The 20,872-nt window shown below is 38.8% G+C and overlaps 1 protein-coding gene across 4 annotated transcripts in view; it reads left to right on the forward strand.

The window, feature by feature from the left end:
* Window positions 1-20,626, forward strand: part of LOC149788401 (uncharacterized) — a 42,981-nt gene extending 22,355 nt beyond the window's left edge. Inside the window, exons 1-3 of one of the 4 annotated variants that reach the window (XM_089974359.1) lie at window positions 11,075-11,240; window positions 13,702-14,190; window positions 16,966-20,626. In XM_089974359.1, coding sequence (XP_089830485.1) covers window positions 13,717-14,190; window positions 16,966-17,487 — 996 coding nt within the window. In that variant the 5' untranslated portion in view covers window positions 11,075-11,240; window positions 13,702-13,716 and the 3' untranslated portion in view covers window positions 17,488-20,626. Of the gene's footprint in view, window positions 1-11,074; window positions 11,241-11,388; window positions 11,494-13,701; window positions 14,191-16,965 lie in introns of those variants that run through there. The other 3 variants (XM_089974362.1, XM_089974363.1, XM_089974361.1) reach the window with 3 other exon arrangements.
* Window positions 20,627-20,872: the final 246 nt, after the last annotated feature.

Genomic DNA, 20,872 nt, shown 5'->3' on the forward strand with positions numbered 1-20,872 from the left:
ACAAGAACCGATATCCCCCGCTCAGACATCCTCCTCTTCAACACCTATTGCCGGTCGCACACGCAAAGCATTGCAATCCAAGAAAATACCCCAAGAGAAAAAGAGTAGCATCCTCCAAGAGTGGGTGCCTTATTAACACAAAAAATAAAAAATGGAAAAAGTCTTAGCCAGCATTTACTACGATCCCTCGCATCCTGCAGGTTACGCAGGAGTTCAAAAATTGTATCGTGCTGCCAAAACTCGACTGAAAAGTCTCCGTTTACCTCAAGTGCAACGATGGTTACAAAAACAAGCTACCTACACTTTACACAAACCCATTCGACGCAAGTTTGCCAGAAGTCGCACCCGAGTGGAAGGCATCGATCAGCAATGGCAAGCCGATTTAGCCGATGTCTCTCATTTGGCCAGCTACAATCGTGGCTACAAATATTTGTTTTGTGTCATCGACGTCTTTTCCAAATTTGCCTGGGTCGTGCCCTTGACTTCCAAATCGAGCAGCGAGTTAGTGCGAGCCCTGCAACGGGTGTTGAAACAAAGCGGTCGTCACCCTCTTCGATGGCAAACGGACAAAGGCACCGAATTTCTGAACCAAGCTTTCCTAAAAGAATTAAAGAAACGTGACATTCATTTTTTTACCACCGAGAATCCCGAAACCAAAGCCAGCATCGTGGAACGTTTTCAACGCACTTTGAAAGAACGCATGTGGAAATATTTTACGCATCACCACACTCTGAAGTACATCGACATCTTACCGCACCTGTTGCAAGCGTACAACCAATCTTACCATCGAAGCATCGGACGTGCCCCGCAAGACGTGACTCCCGAGAACGAAGTGCTGCTGTTTGAGAGTATGTTCGGTACGTCCCCGACGAGGGCTGTCCCCAAGAAAAGTGGAATGTTGGCCGTAGGAGATTGGGTGCGCATTGGCAAAACCAAACGCACTTTTGACAAAGGTTACTTACCTAACTGGACGACCGAACTGTTTCGCGTCACTGGACGAGCGCATGGTCGTCATCCTGCCGTCTATAAATTGGAAGACATGAACGGAGAAGTGCTCAAAGGAACGTTTTATTTGCCCGAGTTACAACGTGTCACCAAAAAGGAAGACGACGTGTACGACATCGAAAGCATTCTCGAACGCAGAACCCGTAAAGTGGGCAAACGACGTGTCAAAGAAGTCAAAGTACGTTGGAAAGGATATCCACCCAGTTTTGATTCTTGGATCGACGCTTCGCAAGTCATCGACTATAAAAAGAAGTGACCATCATGCCTTTTCACACAGCAGACGCAGCTACGTCGACCACTCCTCCTTCACCTAGTTCTTCTGTGCAAGATTTACAAAAACAACCCTTGTGGGTGTGGTGTGGAGAACGTGTGCCTAAAACGCAAATCGTCTTTTTCTGCCAAATCTTCGTGGTGTATTGTGTCATCGGGGCAGCCATTGCCAATTTGAGTTTGCAACAAGGAGACAAACAATTGTGGACCATTTTATTGAGCAGTTGCATCGGTTACCTGCTTCCCAATCCCTCCCTGAAATTCACCTCGAACGGGAACCACGGGAACCTTGTGTCCAGTGCCAGTGCCAGTCACCACTCCAACCACAACCAGAACCCCATTTTGGGCGGAGACACGCCTCTGACGTCCAGTAACTCCTCGGACAGCCACAGAACTCTGGAATTATGAGTCACCAAAACCAATTTTACTTAACCTTACCCAGTGACAGTTCCATGGAGGTGTTCCCAACAACACGTTGTGCTGTTACACGGCCAAATTACCTCAGGCCATCCCCTTAGATCACGAAGCCCATTGGGAAGTGGCTTTAGTAGAAATGATTCACCCGACCCAAGTCCTCAATGTCCTTCCCAATCAAAATACATTTGATGTGGAAGTTTATGACGAGCGAGTGCAACAGTGGTTGGATAACCATGGCAAATATGACAAGAAAACCCGTTTACAAAATCAAAAGTACACCACCTATCACTTGTTCATTCCCCCAGGCTATTATTTTAGTGGTCAACATTTGGTCAGCACCATAACCTCCAGGTTTAATGTCGTGTTTCTGAAAGCTTTGGAGGATGCCAAAAAAAGTGTCACCATGGAATACCACAAAACAGCTCGTCGCTTCTTGATGAAATTTGACGGGAGTAAAATCCTGTCCATTTTATTTTGTCCTGAATTGTTTGACATGTTGGGCGGAGACATGGACATGAGAAAGTCCATGATGAAGAAAAACGAATTACCCATCGTTTACGACAACGAGTCTTTTAGCAAGTTATTTCGTGCCCCGGTAGAACTGAATCAAGGACTGAATTTGATGTTTGTGTATTCCGATGTGGTGGAGTACAACGTGGTGGGACACACCTCCGTACCGTTACTGCGTGTCATTCCTTTCAAAGTAGATTCTGCCACGAACGCTGACGAGGAAGGTGGAAACACTTACCACGTCCACCGCGAATTTGTCCATCCTCACTATTTGCCGGTCAGCAAGTCGTATTTGGACACGGTCAACATTGCTATAAAAGGAGATTTGGGACAAAATATTCCATTCACCAAAGGAAAAGTCACGGTGAAACTCCATTTTCGAAAACGGTTCTCTCACGACTCGTAAGTAAGTCATGTATCCAGTGTACCGAGGGGTTGCTCGACAGCGAGGACACGGTTTAGGAGATATGTTAAAATCGGCCTTTCGTTCGGTGGCCCCAGTGTTGAAACCGATGGTGACACGCGGATTGCACGCCTTGAAAGATGCGGCACTGACGCAAGGCAAAGAATTTCTCCAAAATGTCATCATCGACAAACAAAACCCTAAAGAAGCATTCATGAGGGCAGGCAAAAATGTCTTGCTGAAAACGGGCAAAGACATTTTAGGCCGACGAGACACACCTATAAATGCCCTGCACGCTACCGAATCAGGCATTCAGCAAGGACAAGGCAGAAAGAGACGACGAAGAAAACACCCTTTCACCAGACTTCCAGCTAGAAAGGCCAAGAAAAGAAGAACTGTTCGAGACTTAGACGTTTTCGATTATTGAGAAAAGAGACAAAAAAATGATGCACCGAGAGTCTTGCGCTTGTTCCAAGACGGAACTGGATCTGTTTGCCATGCCCCCCACCATGATGACGATGCAAGAATCCCAATGGGTGGAATTTCACCCCGTCTCCTCACTGACAGCCTCAGCTCCCATCGAGTTTGAAATCAAAGGACAGCCCGAAGATTACATCGATCTGAATAGCAGTTACTTGTACTTGAAAGTCAAAGTTGTCGATGAGGACAATTCGACCCTAGATGGCGATGAGGTAATAGCTCCCGTCAACAATTTCATGCATTCCTTGTTTAGCGGAGTGGACTTGTACTTGAACAACAAACTGGTCAGCAGCAGCATGGATACTTACCCTTATCGAGCGTACCTGGAAAATCTCTTGACGTACGGAATAGACGCCAAGAACACTCATCTCAATGCCTGTGTGGTATGGGAAGCTGACGAAGCAGGCCAGTTTGAAACATTCGAAACTGATGCAACCAAAACACCAAACAATGACGGATTTGTAGAACGAAGAGACAAAATCAAAAACGGACAAAGTTTAGAACTAATGGATCGTTTGCATTTGGACATGTGGTTGCAAGAGAAATATTTGCTGAACGGGGTGAATGTCCGCCTGAGACTGAATCGTAGCAGTGCCGCTTTCCATTTGATAGGTAATACTGCTTGCAAAACTGTCATCGAGGAAGCCAGGCTCTACGTACGACGCATAGAAGTGTTACCTAAAGTGGGTAACGACATCAGTCAGACGTTGAGCAGAACGACCGCTAAGTATCCGATCCGACGCGTGGAAGTGAAAACCTTCACCATTCCCAAGGGACAGCGATCCATGATCGAAGATCATCTGTTCCAAGGACAGCTACCCAAACGTTTGATCGTTGGTATTGTCGAAAATGAAGCCTTCAACGGAGCTTTGGCTAAAAATCCTTTCTACTTTCAACACTTTGGCGTGTCCAAGATCGAAGTCAGTCGCGATGGCAAGACCTTGTGTACCCGACCCTTTGAACCTGACTTTGAGAAAAAGAATTACTTGAGGTCGTACTTGTCCCTGTACGAAGCCACCGGACAGTTAGGAACCAATACCAGTCACGGCATTACGTACGAAGATTACGCAGGAGGCTACGCTTTGTGGGCTTTCGATTTCACTCCAGACCAAGGCAGCGACGAGGGACATTTCCACCCTATAAAATCCGGCCAAATTCGTGTGGAAATTCAGTTTGCAAACCGAGACCCTGATGTAACGGTGAACGTCATCCTGTATGCAGAATTCGATAATACGATAGAAATCAACAGTTTGAGAGAAGTCATCCTAGATTACTAGAAGCCATGGAAGACTGTTATCCCTCTTTACCTAGTGAAGAAACTTCGGAGATGAAATGTGAGTAGACCGTGGAAAAAGAAGAAGAAGTGATCATGATGAAGTCAAGATGGCCAGAACAAGAAGCCCATTTAGTCTCCTGTTTTGCCAAACACTTGGTCGAAAAAATGACGGAATTGATCAAGAAAAATTGCTGTGGATGTCAAAACAATCATCCCAGTCAAATTCAACACGATAAATGCCTGATGCTGAGTCAAGAAGAAAAATTGGACGAGTATCTGGACGAAGCTTGGAGTCTCATCTCGGACAAAGACGTGTTGCACCAGTGATATAAAGACTTGCGTGAACATTCTTGTCCACCATTAACCACTCAAGAGATCCATCGTATCGAAGCTCTCCTGAATCAGAGTGAGGAAACAGAACGAATAACCGTTTATTCGTCAGACATTTTCAAGCAAAAAGTCAGGATCGAATTGACGACTTATTATTACCTGTGAAGAAGAAAAACAACACACACAAATCAATGGATACCTGGGAACTTTATTACCTTTTGAACCACAGTTCGTATACGGCTTCTTGGAATCCTGTCGTCTGTGCTAAAGATGAACTCCCTCATCGCAAACCTAAAGACCATCAAGCTTATGTGATCAACACGGACGACAGTCGTCTCCCAGGAACCCACTGGGTAGCCGACTACTTTCCTCAAGAAGGATGTGTGGAATATTTCGATTCGTATGGATTGCCCCCTTTGGAAGACGATATCATTGACTTTATGAGAAGAAATGCTCAGACTACCCGATTCAATAATGTGAAATTACAAGGCACAGATTCCTTGGTGTGTGGACAGTACTGTGTGTATTTTCTGCATCATCGCAGCCTGGGCTATTCCTTAGAACATTTAGTGACTCATTTTGATCCTCGTTCTTCTGCTAGAAACGATGTGAAAGTAGATCGATGGTTTTGTGACCATTATGCTTATCTTTTGTCTCAAGCTAGGAAACGTAGTGTCAATCAATGACAATTTCATTCACAACGTTGTCAGCCCTGTTTAAAGTAGATTGTCAATTGAGAAAAAAAATGTTTGTGATTTGAAAAAATTGCATGATGTTATAGTGTTGGATTATTGTTAAAAATGTTAGAGTTGTTGTTTAGTGTTAAGTGATTTTTGAATAAAAAATGTTGTGTTTTGAAAAACGTGCCTTTGTCTTTTGTTTAGCTATAAGAATGTTTGATTGATGCTCTTTCATTTCTTACTATCCCTCTCATGAACGTTGCGGCTCGAAAACCGTGTGGGGGATGTTTTCCTTCACGTCCGCGCTTTGACTTTAAGAACCGGTTAGTTAGTTAGTTAGTTGGATTATAGTGGTTTTCGTTCTTTTGAACATGTACCACTTTTTTATTCACGCACTGCGTGATTTTTAATTACTCCTGGGGGAAGGAAAAGGAGCCTCATCCCCCAGGCTTTTATGTACTCAAAGAGTACTTTTTAATTTAGCCACTCAGGTGTAGGACTAACTAGTCCTTAACAACCTGACTGAAAGGCTAATAGACATGAGTGGGAATAGTCACACCACACACTCGTGTTTCTTAGTTGGATTGAAATGCCCCAGGTGTCAAACCAAGCAGTATGTGACTCCCGCCACGATTGGTCGGCAGCGATGAGGTCACATTAGGACACCCGGTCTTGTGGCATTGACGAAGTGGCCCGCTTTTTTGATATCATCAATTGCCTTTCCCAGTCCGATATTCCGTAGACAGAGCCTTCCTTTTTTCCACTCTGTTTAGGTGGTGCAGGTTCATCAGCTTCATCGCCGCTGGATGATGATACTTCCAGGGCCGCTGCCAGCGTGGAAGTTTCAAATTCTTCAGTGTCGTCTGCCAACATTGCCTGGATTTGGCTGAGTATGTTAGTAGAAATAGCTGTGGAAGCTTGATTTAAAAGTTCAGCCAGATGTTGTTTAAGAGACAAGGAGACGGTTAGGAGTATTTTTTTTTTTTTTTTGTTTTTTTTTTTTTGTTTTTTTTTTTTTTTTTATTCATCAATTCCTTATTTATTTTGATTCCCTATCTTATTGGTTTGGAATGAAAACTTGTTTTTATGGTTGTTTGTATGTTATTATGGAGTCCTGTTTTAATTAATTCCTATTTTCCTATTTTAATTTTTTGTGGCCTTAATTGGTTTTTATTATTCGGGGTATGAACGGCTGTGTCAGTTTGTGAACCTACGAGACCTAGCAGGCCGTCATAATTCCCAAACAGTGATTTTGTAATATTCGTCCTTAACTGGTTTTTATTATTCGGGCTATGAACGGCTGTGTCAGTCTGTGAACCCACGAGACCGAGCCGGCCGTCATAATTCCCAAACAGTGATTTGTTATATTTTTAACTGGTCTTTGATTTACTTTCTTAGATTTTTTTGAGTAGATTGGATTCGTGTATAAAACTTATGATATTTTTGAATGTTAGATTAATATTGGGGTTTGTGTTCATCAAGAATTCTGGGTATGTTGTAGGGGATCCAATTTTATGCTGTTTAACTTTAAACTTAGCCCTTTCTTTTTCAAGTGTATGGCAGTTGTTAAAAATATGCTCTATGTCTTCTGGGACCCTGCAGTGGTAGCAGTTAGGGTTATGTGGTTGTGGTCCTATGTACTGTCCGAAACTGTTAGCCAGCCTGGTTTTGCCCGTGAGTATTCTATTTATGAATTTTTGTTCACTGCCTTTTGTTTTGGGTGGTTTCCTATTTCTACATACTTCTTTAATGATGGTTTTTAGTTTCCTGCCTTGAGTGCTTGTGTTCCATAATTCCTGCCATTTATTATCAATGAGGGTTTTAGATATGCTATTGAGTTCGCATATGCTATAATCTAGGTTGATGTGAGTGGTTTCGTTTAGTTTTTGTTTAGCTGTTATATCTGCCATATCGTTACCTGGTATGTTAATATGGGATGGTATCCACATAAATTCTACTTGTAAGTTATTATTGTTCAGTATTTTTAACAATAAATTGGTTTGCCTAAGATAGTTTTCTCTTGATTTGGTGTTGTTATTAAGTATTGAGTTTATGACGCTTAGCGAGTCACTTATTATTACCGCTTGGGGTATTTTGTTCTCTTTGATCCATTTGAGTGCTTCAAGTATGGCCCAGAATTCAGCTGTGTATATAGAGCAGAAGTTAGGTAGTCTTCTTCCTACTTTAATGTTAAGTTCGGGGATTACGTAAGCTGCTGCTGTTCTGGGTGGTTCTGTAATTTTGGATCCATCAGTGTAAATCTTAATGTAGTTGCAATATTTTGAGTTGATTTCTTCTGTACAGATTGTGTTTAGTTTGAGTTCCTGTTCGTTTTTATTGCCATATTTCGTAATGAGGGTGTTAACTGTGGGGTTGATATTTATCCATGGTTCTTTGTCATAGTGATTTGCAATTTCTGCTTAGAGTTTGTCTATAGGAAGTTGTTCAACTAATTGATGGACTAATTTCCCTGCTGGTATGTTTTGTGATAATTTAGTTCTAAAAGGTATGTTGCATTTATTTATAGCTAGCCGGGTGGGGTGTGTGTCGGGGTGTGTTGTTAGCCTGGCTGCATATCTGAGGGTGAGTTCTTGTCTTCTAAGGTGAGAATGCTAAAAGTCACTGAAGACCTGATAGAAGAGCTCTTCAGAGAAGAAGTGAACAGGGAGAAAGAAGAATGGACAGAGAAGTACAGACTTCAGAGACAGCAGCAGCAACAGCAGCAACAACAACAGCAGCAGCAGCAACCTGAACCTGACAGAGGCTTTGTCGATTGTCGTATCGACACCAAAGAGTTCTTCTTCTCTTTCCGAAGAAACAGACCTATCGCCAGAAAGTCTATCCTCAGAGGACATCGCATTCTTAGAAACTAAAAAAGAATGCCATAGCAAACAAAAAAAACAGCCCATTTCAGGGCTACCCAATACTCTAGAAAAGAAATAACGATCCATTTGCCAATGTGTGTAGGTAGAGTAGTGTGAATATAAACACTAACTCTTTATTGATAGTGAGAGTGTATGTGTTTGTGTGTTTGTGTTTGTAAAAGTTAACGTAAGTTTGTGTCAATAGTAGATTAAAATAATGTCTTTTTTGGTGTTTGAGGTGTATATTTGGGGTTAGATTGGATTGCTTTGCGTACGTAAATAGTCTATTGAAGTGATTTATAAAAAATTTTAAAATAGTGATGGGTAGCATAAAAAAGTGAGTGAGTGTTTCTTTTAGGTCCGTGCGTTGTTTCTTTGGTCATGATCTAGGTAAGATCAATTTTATGTTTTTAGGGGGATGTTTTCCATCACGTCCGCGCTTTCAGTATAAATTGAAACTCACTCGGCAGTCTAGCTACCCTTGTTGATTGATCAACACCACCAGAAGAATGAACACCAGAACTGTGAAACTGTTAGAACTCCAGATGCACCTGGAATATGCCAGGCGCATACTAAATGAACTGGCCGCGGAGGCCATTGTCGAAGAAGCAAGAATGAAAGAGGAGGAGGAGGAAAGAAGAAGAAAAGAAGAGGAGGAGAGAAGAAACAAAGAAGAGGAGGAGGACGAAAAGGAGAGAAGAAGAAATTTCAGAATCCCAGAAACCGAAATTTGGGATTCTGAAGCCACATATCCTGCCTCTGCACTCCCAAGAAGAAAGGTGAAAGAAGACTGGGGAAGAAGATGCGTGTGTGGCGCCAGGCCAGGAAGGTGCAACCATTAGATAGGTGCATCTGGAGTTCAAAAAAAAACCAACAGCCCTTTTCAGGGCTACCCAATACTCTAGAAAAGAAATAACTATTAATTTGCCAATATGAGTAGGTAGAGTAGTGTGAATATAAACACTAACTCTTTATTGATAGTGAGAGTGTATGTGTTTGTGTGTTAGTGTTTGTAAGAGCTCAGGTATGTTTGTGTGAATAGTAGATTATGGGTTTATTTATTGTCTCTTAGTGTATGTGGAGAGTATAGTTTTGGTTTTATTATATGAAATGAGAAAGTAGGGGATGTTTTCCTTCACGTCCGCGCGTTGTTGGGTCATGATCTAGGTAAGATCAATTTTACGTTTTAGGGGGATGTTTTCCTTCACGTACGCGCTTTCACTACAAGAACCCACAGTATTCGTCGTTCAAACCATTCTACAAAGAAGATGGCTTCTAACCAAATGGACAAAATGCAAACATTGCAAGACGTTTTGGACAATTTAGGAATGATGGAGCAGATGTTAATAAGACTCGTTGAAGACCACTATTCCTATAGTCCCCATCGTGTAAAGATGGAAATTAATAACTTAAGAAAGGTAAAGGATATGATAAGTGGTGTCATGAAAGAGATAAAGGAGGAGAAGGAGGATGAAGAGGAAAGGATAAGAATACGCAAATGGAATGAAAAAATTGAAAAAGAAGAAGAAAATGAGAAGAGAAAGAAAGAAGAGGAGGAAGAGAAGAAGAAAGAATAGGAGGAGAAAAAAAAGAAAGAAAAGAAGAGAAAGAGTGTAGGAGAGAAAATAAGAAGTTGGTTGAGAAAAAGAAGAAATTAGAAGCACAAGAAGAAAAAACCAAAGGCCCTTTTCAGGGCCAGCCATATTTCTCGAAAAGAGATAGCCTTTCAATTGCCTACCCCTTTTTTAAAAAAAAATTTAAAAAAAAAAAAAAAATCCCCTTGTCCCTAAACAAACCCAAACTCTATGTTAAATTCCCATTGTCCCTAGAGTGACCCACGATTTTTCTCCATGTTAAATTTCCATTGTCCCTAGAGTGACCCACGATTATGTTAAATTTCCATTGTCCCTAGAGTGACCCAGGGGTGTTTTTAATGCTAAGTCCCATTGTCCCTAGGGTGCCCCACCTTACTACTCACCTGACCTGAATTATTTTTTTTAAAATTCTGTAAACCACTAATACATATCCAAAATATTCGTTATGTGCATGGGTTTAATATCAGGATCACTATTAATAGAAGCAATCATATTGATTTGGGCCTAAGTCTAAAGTATTGGAGTTCTCCAACAATTTACCTGGCGTACCTGAAAAGTCCAGGTGAGATATTATAACTTTAGTAACAGCCTTTCTAATTATAACTAACATTTTATTATGTAAAACTTAAGAAGTTTTTCGCATGTTATTTTCTATTAGGTATCAGGTTTTTATTTTAATTTTTTTATATAAAGAAAATGCTATTTGTGACCTGAGATCAAGTAAAGGACTATAGAGGATCAAACAGATCTCAAACCATTGTTGTGTATAGTATTTGATTTGGTATTATTCAAATTATTTGTTCTCTGGAGATACAAAAGTGCTCTGATAATAATCTTGGAAAAAGAGACTTGAATTTATGCTGAAATTTAAAATAAGGAGTTCAGCCTGGATTATATTATTGCGATCTAATAAAAGATTCGTGGCACATAAACACTTTACGAGCCATCACAGGCACATCAACGATTTCAGCTTTGGATTTAATATGGATTTTCACTAACGTTTATTCAGAACCTTAATTATTAGGACCATGAACGGCGTTTGGGGGTGGCAAGTGGGGCGACCGCCCCAGGCCCCGCTCTTGAGGGGGACCCGCGCTTCAGGTCTAAGGTCGTCCTTATGAGTTTTTCAAGCTATATTTTCCGGTAAATTGGAAACGCTAATACAGGCCACACGTAATGCACGCAAAGTTGCGAAGTCAACTTAGTCAACTTCGTAACGCAATTAACAGGTGGCAGCACAGATGCAGCCATTTTCACATAATCAGCGTTTGCAGTAGCATACCAATCGAGATACCGATACTCTGGCCCCACGCGGTCATGGTCGGCCCTAGGCCCCGCGTACTCCTAACGCCGCCTCTGATTAGGACAAGTGTCTGTAAATCTAGGACTGGTGATTTGATTCGCAATACCGTAAGTTTTCCTTTTTGACATTTTCACTTTGTATTCAAGGGAATTAAGTTATTTGTTGAATTTTACTCTTGGTGCTTTTGACTCTCTTCTGTCACTTATTTTAAGAGCAATTACTCGTAACAAATAGAAACTGCTTTCGCTCTTGCGTCTCCCATACGAAGTTACGTCCCCTGTACCTCTGTTAACATTTTGGTCCTAAACACCGCTAAGGAGCACTAAGAAGATTTAATAGGTAGTAGCAAATACAGAAAAGGTACTAAAATGTACAAAGAAGCAATGACATTCTCAAATATTTGTTCTGTAGCAAAATCTGCAACAAAAATGTGCTCAATTTTTTATGCAAACAATGTAGACTATAATTTGTGTCTACGAATGCGTTTCGCTCCTGTACCGGTGTAGTGGTAAATATTATACCATGCGCACTTTGTGGTCCAGATATTCATCCCCATCCCTGCCCCCACAAAAACAAATTTCATGGTGAAATATATCTGGTATTAATGCAAATATTTACCCCAAACGCTTTCTTCTCCGATGAAATCTATCTGGGATTAATGCAGGGGAATCTCGAGATCGATCGATCTCGATCTTTTTAGTTCTCGGATGTAGCCATTAATAGTCCTGTCTCCCTTACATGTATCTGCTGCAAAATGCTTGAACACATCATAGTCAGCAACATGATGCAACATCTAGATCACTTCAACATCCTAACATACTGCCAGTATGGTTTCCGTGCCAGACGAAGCTGTGAAACAGCTCATAACCGTAGTAGGTGAGCTCTCCAAATTCTTAGAGAGAAGTAGTATGGCCTTGCTATCCTTGACTTCAGTAAGGCCTCCAGTCGTGACCCCCATGAAAGATTCCTCTGTAAGTTGGAACACTATGGCATCATGGGTAATACCCAGAAATGGATCAGAGATTTCCTGGCAGACAGATTGCAGAGTTTAAGTAGATGGAGCAACATCAGACCCAGCACCGGTTGTTAATGGGGTACCTCAAAGGAGTGTTTTAGGTTCCATCCTCTTCCTGGTGTTCTTCAGTGATCTACCTGCAAGTGTCAAATCCAACACAAGACTTTTTGCAGATGACTGTATAGTCTACCAGGAAATAAATGCCTCCAAGGACTGTGAGATCCTTCAAGACCTGAACCAACTGGCCTGCAGAGAAAGAACTTGGGGAATGTTGTTCCACCCAAAAAAATGCAGCATCCTAAGAATTTACAGGAAGAAATCACCAATATTGTCCGAATATACTCTTAAGGGTCACAAGTTTGCCAATGAGCTGGCAACAAATTATCTCCAGGTTGAATTGTCCAGAGACCTCTCTTGGAACAGGCACATAGACAAGATAGTGAAAAAAGTGAACAGTAACCTTGATTTCCTGCACTGCAACCTCCAAATCAACAATGAAGAAGTCAAAAGTGCAGCAAATTTCACTCTGGTTCGACCAGGTCTTGAGTACTGCTCGACTGTGTGGAACCCACATAATAAAGATCTAATAAATAAGATAGAGATGGTTCAGAGTAGAGCTGCTAGATTCACCACAAATAAATATCGTAACACTAGCAGTGTCAGTGCAATGTTGAACCATCTCCAGAGGGAATCACTCAAATCCAGGTGAACCAAGGCCCAGCTGATCATGTTGTACAAGATTGTGAACAACCTAGTGGACAAATACCTGACCCTGGCATATAGCCAAACTAGGGCAAACCACAGGAAAAAGTTCCAATTAAAGTAAGCATCGACAAATTGTTTCAAGTTCAGCTTCTTCCCATGTACAGTAGAGACTTGGAACAAATTACTATCAATAATTACAGAAGCTCCTGACTTGGTATATCACAAACAGCTTTCCAGAATCACATTCTAATGAACTAGTCAGCTATGAGTAAGAGCAAGTGATACTCAGGGCTATGCCGGTTGAGGTTCCTTATCTCATTGCCACTAAGGTTGCCCAATTGGTCTGAGTATGAAGGTCAAAAACGTACACTGACACTCTTTTACTTATTTCTGCCTTTCCTTTCATTACTCAACTATCTGTCCTATCACTTCTGTAATTACTTTATCTTTGACCATGCACCACCCATTGCTTAATAGTCAAGTGTGTCCGTGTCAGCATATTTATAGATAGATATAGATAGATAGATAGCCAGCTGAATAATGCTAGTGCTTCACAGTTTCTGTTGATTCAGTACTTCAGTTTGTGCAATCCACATCATATAAGTATTTTTAGGTATCAATACTGATGTGAAATTTTACACTTCATTCGCCAAGACTTTATTAAAACAGCGCATCCTTGCAACTTTTATTTAACACAACAATCGATACTAATTATTTGAAAACGTTTTACGGAGAAATTTTTTTTATCCACCAGTATAATAATGCCAATGATTTATTTTATACTTCAATTATACAGAAGTGCCATCTATTATGATGTAACTTTCTTATTCACTCTTCTTTTGATACAGATGTAATCATAAACTATGGCATCCAATGAAACAGAAAATCTACTAGAACAAAACTGCAGACCTGATTGGCCGGAATGGACATGTATGTTTGCCAACATCTGCGGCCTAGCAAGCACAACACTTTGGTTTCTGGTACTGCTTCCTCAGGTTTGGAAGAATTTCCGCCGGAAGTCTGTGAGGGGGCTAAGCGTTCTATGGGCAACTGCAAACTTCACAGCATCTCTTACAAACATATTCTTCGTGCATTTGTATGCTAAAGTTCCACTGTACAACAGAATTAATTCAATCTACATGCCAATCCTAGAGTTTACCATCCTTGTCCAGTTTTGGATCTATGGTGATCACTATGATCGCACAAGCAGACAGGTGTACCTGGCAGCATGCCTTCTTCTCTGGGCAGCCATTATCATCATGCAGCTGGTCTTGAAGTGGTATGATCACCTGCAGTGGTTTGCCATAACTTTGTGGTGCATTGAGACATTTCCTCAGGTACAGAAGTTCCATCTTGATATACCGTATATACTCACAGCTGCTTATAAGTAGAGTAATACTGCAAACGACAAAGATCCTGATCTGCTGTAGCATAATGTGTCTGCCAATCAGGATCTATGTTGTTTGTTCTACTTATTACATCTAATAAACTTTAAATACCCAGGTCTGCCGGTGCATTATGCACTGGCAGATCTGGGTCTGTACAGTTTGCAGTTGAAGTCCTCTTATAAGCGAGTATTTAAGATATTAGGAGGTGGTCAGGGTTTTATGAATTTTTTTATAGAGCAAACTTTAGACACCAAACTGAAAGGATTTGTAAATATATTATGGATAAAATCATATAATACTTTCTATGTTTTTTAAAAATAATTTTGTGCATACATGTATCTCATAAACAATAGTCAAACTGAATTTTAATGAGCAATAAAATAAAATATAAGTTTTATTAAATTTATATGAAACCAAAGTATTGGTGTATGACATCACTTTAATGAATTAATATTTCATTGAATGAATCCCACCAAAAAAATTGGTCCAAAGGGTTTAGAAGTATTACAAAAGTCCCCTTGATATTAAATTTTTTAAATTAAGTGTGCTTTTTAGTTATAACAAATTTTATTGACAGAAGGTTACAGGAGCCTTAGCTAAAGATAAATCACATATACAAAATGAAAATAAATGTATGAATAAAAAGAAAGCCTAAAATCAATTTGTTCTTCAGGGACGAAAGTTAATCATAAATTTCAAAACATTTTATTGCGTGATATGGACAGGGGCAGATATAGAAATATTATATCATTCGGATCATTACGGGTGGTTATTTGGGCTCAAACAAGTAGGTGAGGTGTCTGTTGGATGAAGGGGCCCCGGGTGGCCGAGTAGTCTAAATTGCTCACCATTATGGATCATTGCCATCTCACCTCTGTCTGCATGGGTTTGAGTCTCAGGTTCAGCCAGTGTGTGTATGTCAGAAAGCATGCCAGTAGCTTCTCGTGGGTCAATGGTTCTATCTGGGTGTTCCTGGATTCTTCTTCCACCATTTGTACTGGCCGCCATGTATAGCCTATCTTGTGCTGAAAAAGGGCATTAAACCCTACAACAACAACAGCAACAACAACAACTGTTTGATGAAATTCTTGGTTTTGGGGTGCAGGGTTTGGAGCCAGAGCGTACAAACGTTTATTATATTTGTAAAATGTTAATAGATTTTCATGAATGCTTTAAAGAGAGCAAAACCTCATATGAAGTGTTTTGTAAAACACCGTGTCAAGGTTAAGAACCATTCAGGTAATTTTGCTATGAAATGATTTTTTTCCTACTGTTCATATACAGGAATAGCTTATGGGGATGGTCTGTTGTCCATCATCTGTCTACTAACACAAGCTTTTTATTGCTACTCCTCCTAAGCTACTTGGAGGATTGCCATGAAACTATACCCACACATTCACACCAAGGCTTTGTTGGTCCTAAATGAAAATGTGCTGCTCCAACTTATAATATGGAAACAATAGCATTCAGCATACCAATCATATCACTACTCTTCCCGTATAGATAATCCTATTGACATGGTGTTTTATGATGTCTAGTTTGTCCTAAATGAAAACGGTGTTGATCTGCCGTCCAATATGGCCAACATGGCAGTCATCTTGAAATATCTTGAAATTGCTACTCTAAAAAGGAATGTCTTATCAGCATAGAGTTTTCACCAGAAGACTTCCTATAGTGTCTAGTTGGTCCCAAATGAAAATTATGCCAATCTGTTATCCAATAAGGTCACTATGTTGGCTGTCATCAATATCACGTTTTCACCACTTCTTAAAAGAATTGAATGATGGAATAAAAGGAATGAAGATAGGACTTAAATATATGTGGCACAATGTTTGCACATTTGGTTAATATTTTTGGGCATGATTGTTTACGGATTAAATCAAATTGTGAAGTCATGTATCCTTAAATAGACCCTGATGGGGTTTTCAACAAAAGACTTGTGATATCCAATTGGTCCTAAATAAAAAAAACAGTGCTGATCTTGCATCCAATAACCCACCACCACAGTGGCCATCCGATTTTTTTAAATATATAATACTGCTTCTTAATGGATGGTCAAATCAGCACAGTGTTTTCACCAAATGACTGTGTTGTCCTGCTGGTCTGAAGTGAAAATAATATCAATCTTGCATCCAATATGATTTCCATGGTGGCCTTCTTTTTATATGTTAAGATTATCAAAGATGATCTCAACAGTCATTAGCTGGAAAAAAAGAACTGTCGTATCTTGGAAACCTGTAAATTCAGACACTAGAGCATCAGTCCCATCAGGGGACTCTTGAACAATATTGTTGTCTTATGTCAACATGGGATATTGTTGTCTTATGTCAACATGGGATATTATTGTCTTATGTCAACATGGGATATTGTTGTCTTATGTCAACATGGGATATTGTTGTCTTATGTCAACATGGGATATTGTTGTCTTATGTCAACATGGGATATTATTGTCTTTTGTCAACATGGGATATTATTGTCTTATGTCAACATGGGATATTGTTGTCTTATGTCAACATGGGATAGTGTTGTCTTATGTCAACATGGGATATTGTGCTAAAGAAGTAGCTTTAACAAGATTAATAAGTGATCAAGATTATTGCCATGACAAAAATATATATAGTATGATCTGCATAAAGCCACCAATATGGACAAATAGCTTGTGTTTATGAATTTTTATTAAAATGATTTTAAACTTAATTCCAGATATTTGTTTTTATTTTTTAGGTTATTCTTAACATGAAACTGCGTTCAACTAAAGGACAGTCTACTGTTTCCGTTCTAATAGCAATGATTGGGAAGACCACAGATTTCTTCTCCAACAATATTTTGGTAGTACCTATTCAATTCGTTGTCATGATCTATTTCTCCAGTAGCGTTGCCTTTGTCAATGGTATCCAGGTAGCCTGGTATAACCAGACAAACAAACTTGAAGATGACGAAGGATCCAAAGTACAACGTAATCGTGATTCACCTGATCGCCAACTATTAGTATCACTTGAGAGTGTCAATGAAAAGTTGGATCAATGTTGTAGACGTTATGCTTGCATTCGCATATTTGTAATTTGTTTATTGTCTTTCCTTCTAATATTATGTGCTGCTGGTTTGGTCTGGAATACTAAATCCATGCTCGGACTTCTGGGTCCACTTGCAATAATTCTCGTTTTGATTCTTTCTTACATTTGTTTTAACTGCAGACATACTTGTCGAAACTGCTCAAATGTTGTGCATAAAATGGATATAAACTAATTTATTTTCAATACAAGTCCATGGTACACATATCCATATGGAAATCCCGATAGTTGCCTGTGTATGAAGTTTAATCAATAATAAATTAATACATCATTTTTGAACAAGGAGCATCTGCTTATATGTAGGACATTTATACCGAAACAATTTAATTGCTTTATGTGTGAATTTACTTTAGAAGATTTTCATGTAGAGATTACATAAGATAAAAATCAATCTATGGTGATAAATGATATTTTCATTACAATATGAAAGACAAGTGTAAGCAGATATCTTTAGTGATGAAATGAACAGAAGATTTGTGTAAATAAGAACTTGTAAGAAATGTACAAGAGCAACATTGTTAGGGTATTTTAAGGATTCTTTATTTTGGTAAGCATATCTGAACTTACAGTAATAAACTGGAAAACTGGACTAAGTTACTTTTTATTAGTTGTGCAAAATGTCGTTGACATCAGTTGAAATTCTGTTATAAATTTTGATCTATAAAAATGTCTTTGAATATGAGGCAAAATATGTGAGATTATATATTTTAGTCAAAGCAAAGAAACAAAATGTGTGCAGCAGAAAGAAGCTGTTTGTAGAATAAAGAGAATGGGAGATCTGTATGAAGTGTTTTCACTTTTCATGATACAGATATTGTTGCACATTGGGTATTATCAGTGAAGCTATGATAAAGTGGGTAAAAAGGACTCTTATAAAAGCATCATCAATTTTCCAGTTTTATATATTTGGCAACTTTTCACATTACAATGCATCAGAGTATACCATATATACTCCCTTATAAGTTGAGTCAAACAGCAAATAACAGTCTGATTTTCTGTAGCATAATGCACCTGCTAATCAGGGTCTGTGTTGTTTGTTTACTGCAATGATACATATCTGCTGGTGCATTATGCAACAGCAAATCTGGATATGTGCAATTTGCAGCTGGAATCGTCTTATAAGCCAGAATGTATGGTTGGACACTATCATTTCAGTGAATCGGTGTATTGTTCACTGTCACTACCATTTATCCATGTAGAGGTCACCATGAAGAAATGTAATGTATGATGCAACAGTGGAGAAATGGTATAAAACTGATATATTATCTTCTGGCAGCGAACATATTAACATTCAACAAATGAGGTAGCATGCATAAGAATATGCATCGATTAAGGACAGTGTTTGTGTTTATACTGACATTTACTACCCAAGGTTTTGGAGAAACTGGAACTTGCAGATCTTGTAGAAATTATTTGATATACATGCCATTTATGATCAATGTCATTTCAAATTCTGCATTCAATAATAATTCAGTTATTATTGAGTCATTATGCTTTTCCCATTGTCAAGATTCAATAATGTTCATTCCAGTTGATTGTTTCTAGTTTCCAGTTTCTAGTTTCCAGTTTCTAGGTGCTCAGTGTAGGGATCATAGATGTTTTCTTCTGTTATGAACATTCAAAAAAAATCCGAGAGGATCGTTGAAACTTGAGCCCAAATTTAAGTAAGATTTAGATTGGCAAAGTAAATAAATATACATTTTTATTACAGGTCATTGTCCTTATGACATGTAATATGTCATTTACATTTTTCGAGCACAGAGCATAAAAAGGTTATAAAAAAAACAACAAATGCATTGACATTGTTTTAAATATCTGCCATAAGAAACATATCACATTATGTTCACTATTTTATAACAGAAACTTGAGTTGTTCACCATCAACAGCTACCAAACTTTATCGATGTCTTGCACTTTGTGTAAGGAACAACCCTATCACTTCTGGGGAGGGGGGATGCTCATAGTTCAAGATTACTGAGTGAAAGAAGATAACTTGAGTTTTCCAATGTCTACATTTTCTAAACTTTGGGAATTGTTTACACTTTGGTAAGGAAAAATCTTATTGATCTTGGGGTCAAAATGGTTTCCATACAATAAGGGGAATTCTTCATTATCCATGGTTATAAAACTTAATGCATGGTTGCACTTGAAGTAAATAAGAGACCTGTCAGTTTTAGTGTCAAAGGTCAAGCATGCAGTGACAAAAGACAATTGGTTTTTGCACAATAGCATTATTTCTACATTACACATCTTGACCAAATTTTCTGCATCATTGCTTGCACATTGGGTAAAGAAGAAGCCTGTTGAGCTTTTAAGAAAAAAATCAAATGTCAAGTTCACTGTTCTACGTCACAAATGTGAACCAAACTTTGTAGATGATCTACACTAGCATATGAAATAATCTTATTGATTTTGGGAACAAATGGTCATGGTCACTGGCTGAAAGAAACAGTTTCTGTTCAGAAATTTCAATTATCTATTTCAGTTATCTATATAGAGAACTATAAAACCTGTTGATATTTGATGGTAGATTTAAAAAGAGTGAGGTAAATAAAAAAGAATAAGTAAAACAACCCACGAGATGCAGAAATCTGGACTGATGTCGAATGGTTAAGGGGAACAATCATTTCTTCACCTCTAGAGGAAGTATTAATGTCAAAACTCACTCAAAAGACCAAGCAGTGACATTATCTCATTTGAATGAGAATATTATAATTATTTATAAAATTTTATACTGTTAAGAAGACACATCAATACTACTGTACTCTGGCACTAGTAGATCATATCAGATCCATAAATCCATGCTGGATGATTAGAATCTGCAGTATACCATATCCAGTGTCATTGTTTTCAGTCAAATTCTTCAGCGCCATCTGTTGTCATACTATGGCGTTATTTATTATAACTTGCATTTTGCTAACACTTTGTAACTTCATGGTGCTCTATTGTAAATCCAGAATGTTAACCTTTTGCCAGTAAGACATCCTCATACAAAACCTTTAAAGAGAAAAAGAAGCAGCTAAACACGAATAGCAGGTATGAAATTTTATCCTAGTAATCCACCATATTACATTGAAAGAATATTCTGATTGGTTGAAAGGCCTGAGATTCTGGGATTGTTACATATTAGGATTTGCAGTTTGGAGATCTTCTAAAGAGATGGTCAACAGTGCTGATAGAAAAAACTTTCAGACACCAGTAACGTTTAGTTCCATGTGCCCTAAAGGGTTATATTTTATTTACTATTTTTTAGACACAACTTGGAAATTACTGTACTTGAAGTATGAAAAAATAAATAAAATCATATTAAATTGACTAGTGTGTTTATTCACCTATGAAAATATTGAACATAAAGAAATGTTTTTCTTCAGTTCCTGATGTCAACCATTGTCCAATTACTCCTTTGATCAGCTTTGTATGTGGTCATTAGTATATGAAGTGTGCCTTCCTTTATTATGAAGTGATGAAATAAGAAAATATTTCTGAGATAGGCTCGAAGCAAATGGCAAACAAATTAACTTGTTTAGACTTAAAATCTGCTTGCTTAAAAAGGCTATATTT

The sequence above is a fragment of the Sinohyriopsis cumingii genome, chromosome 11, assembly GCF_028554795.1.
Source record: "Sinohyriopsis cumingii isolate HCF-2022 chromosome 11, ASM2855479v2, whole genome shotgun sequence".
Lineage (NCBI taxonomy): Eukaryota > Metazoa > Mollusca > Bivalvia > Unionida > Unionidae > Sinohyriopsis > Sinohyriopsis cumingii.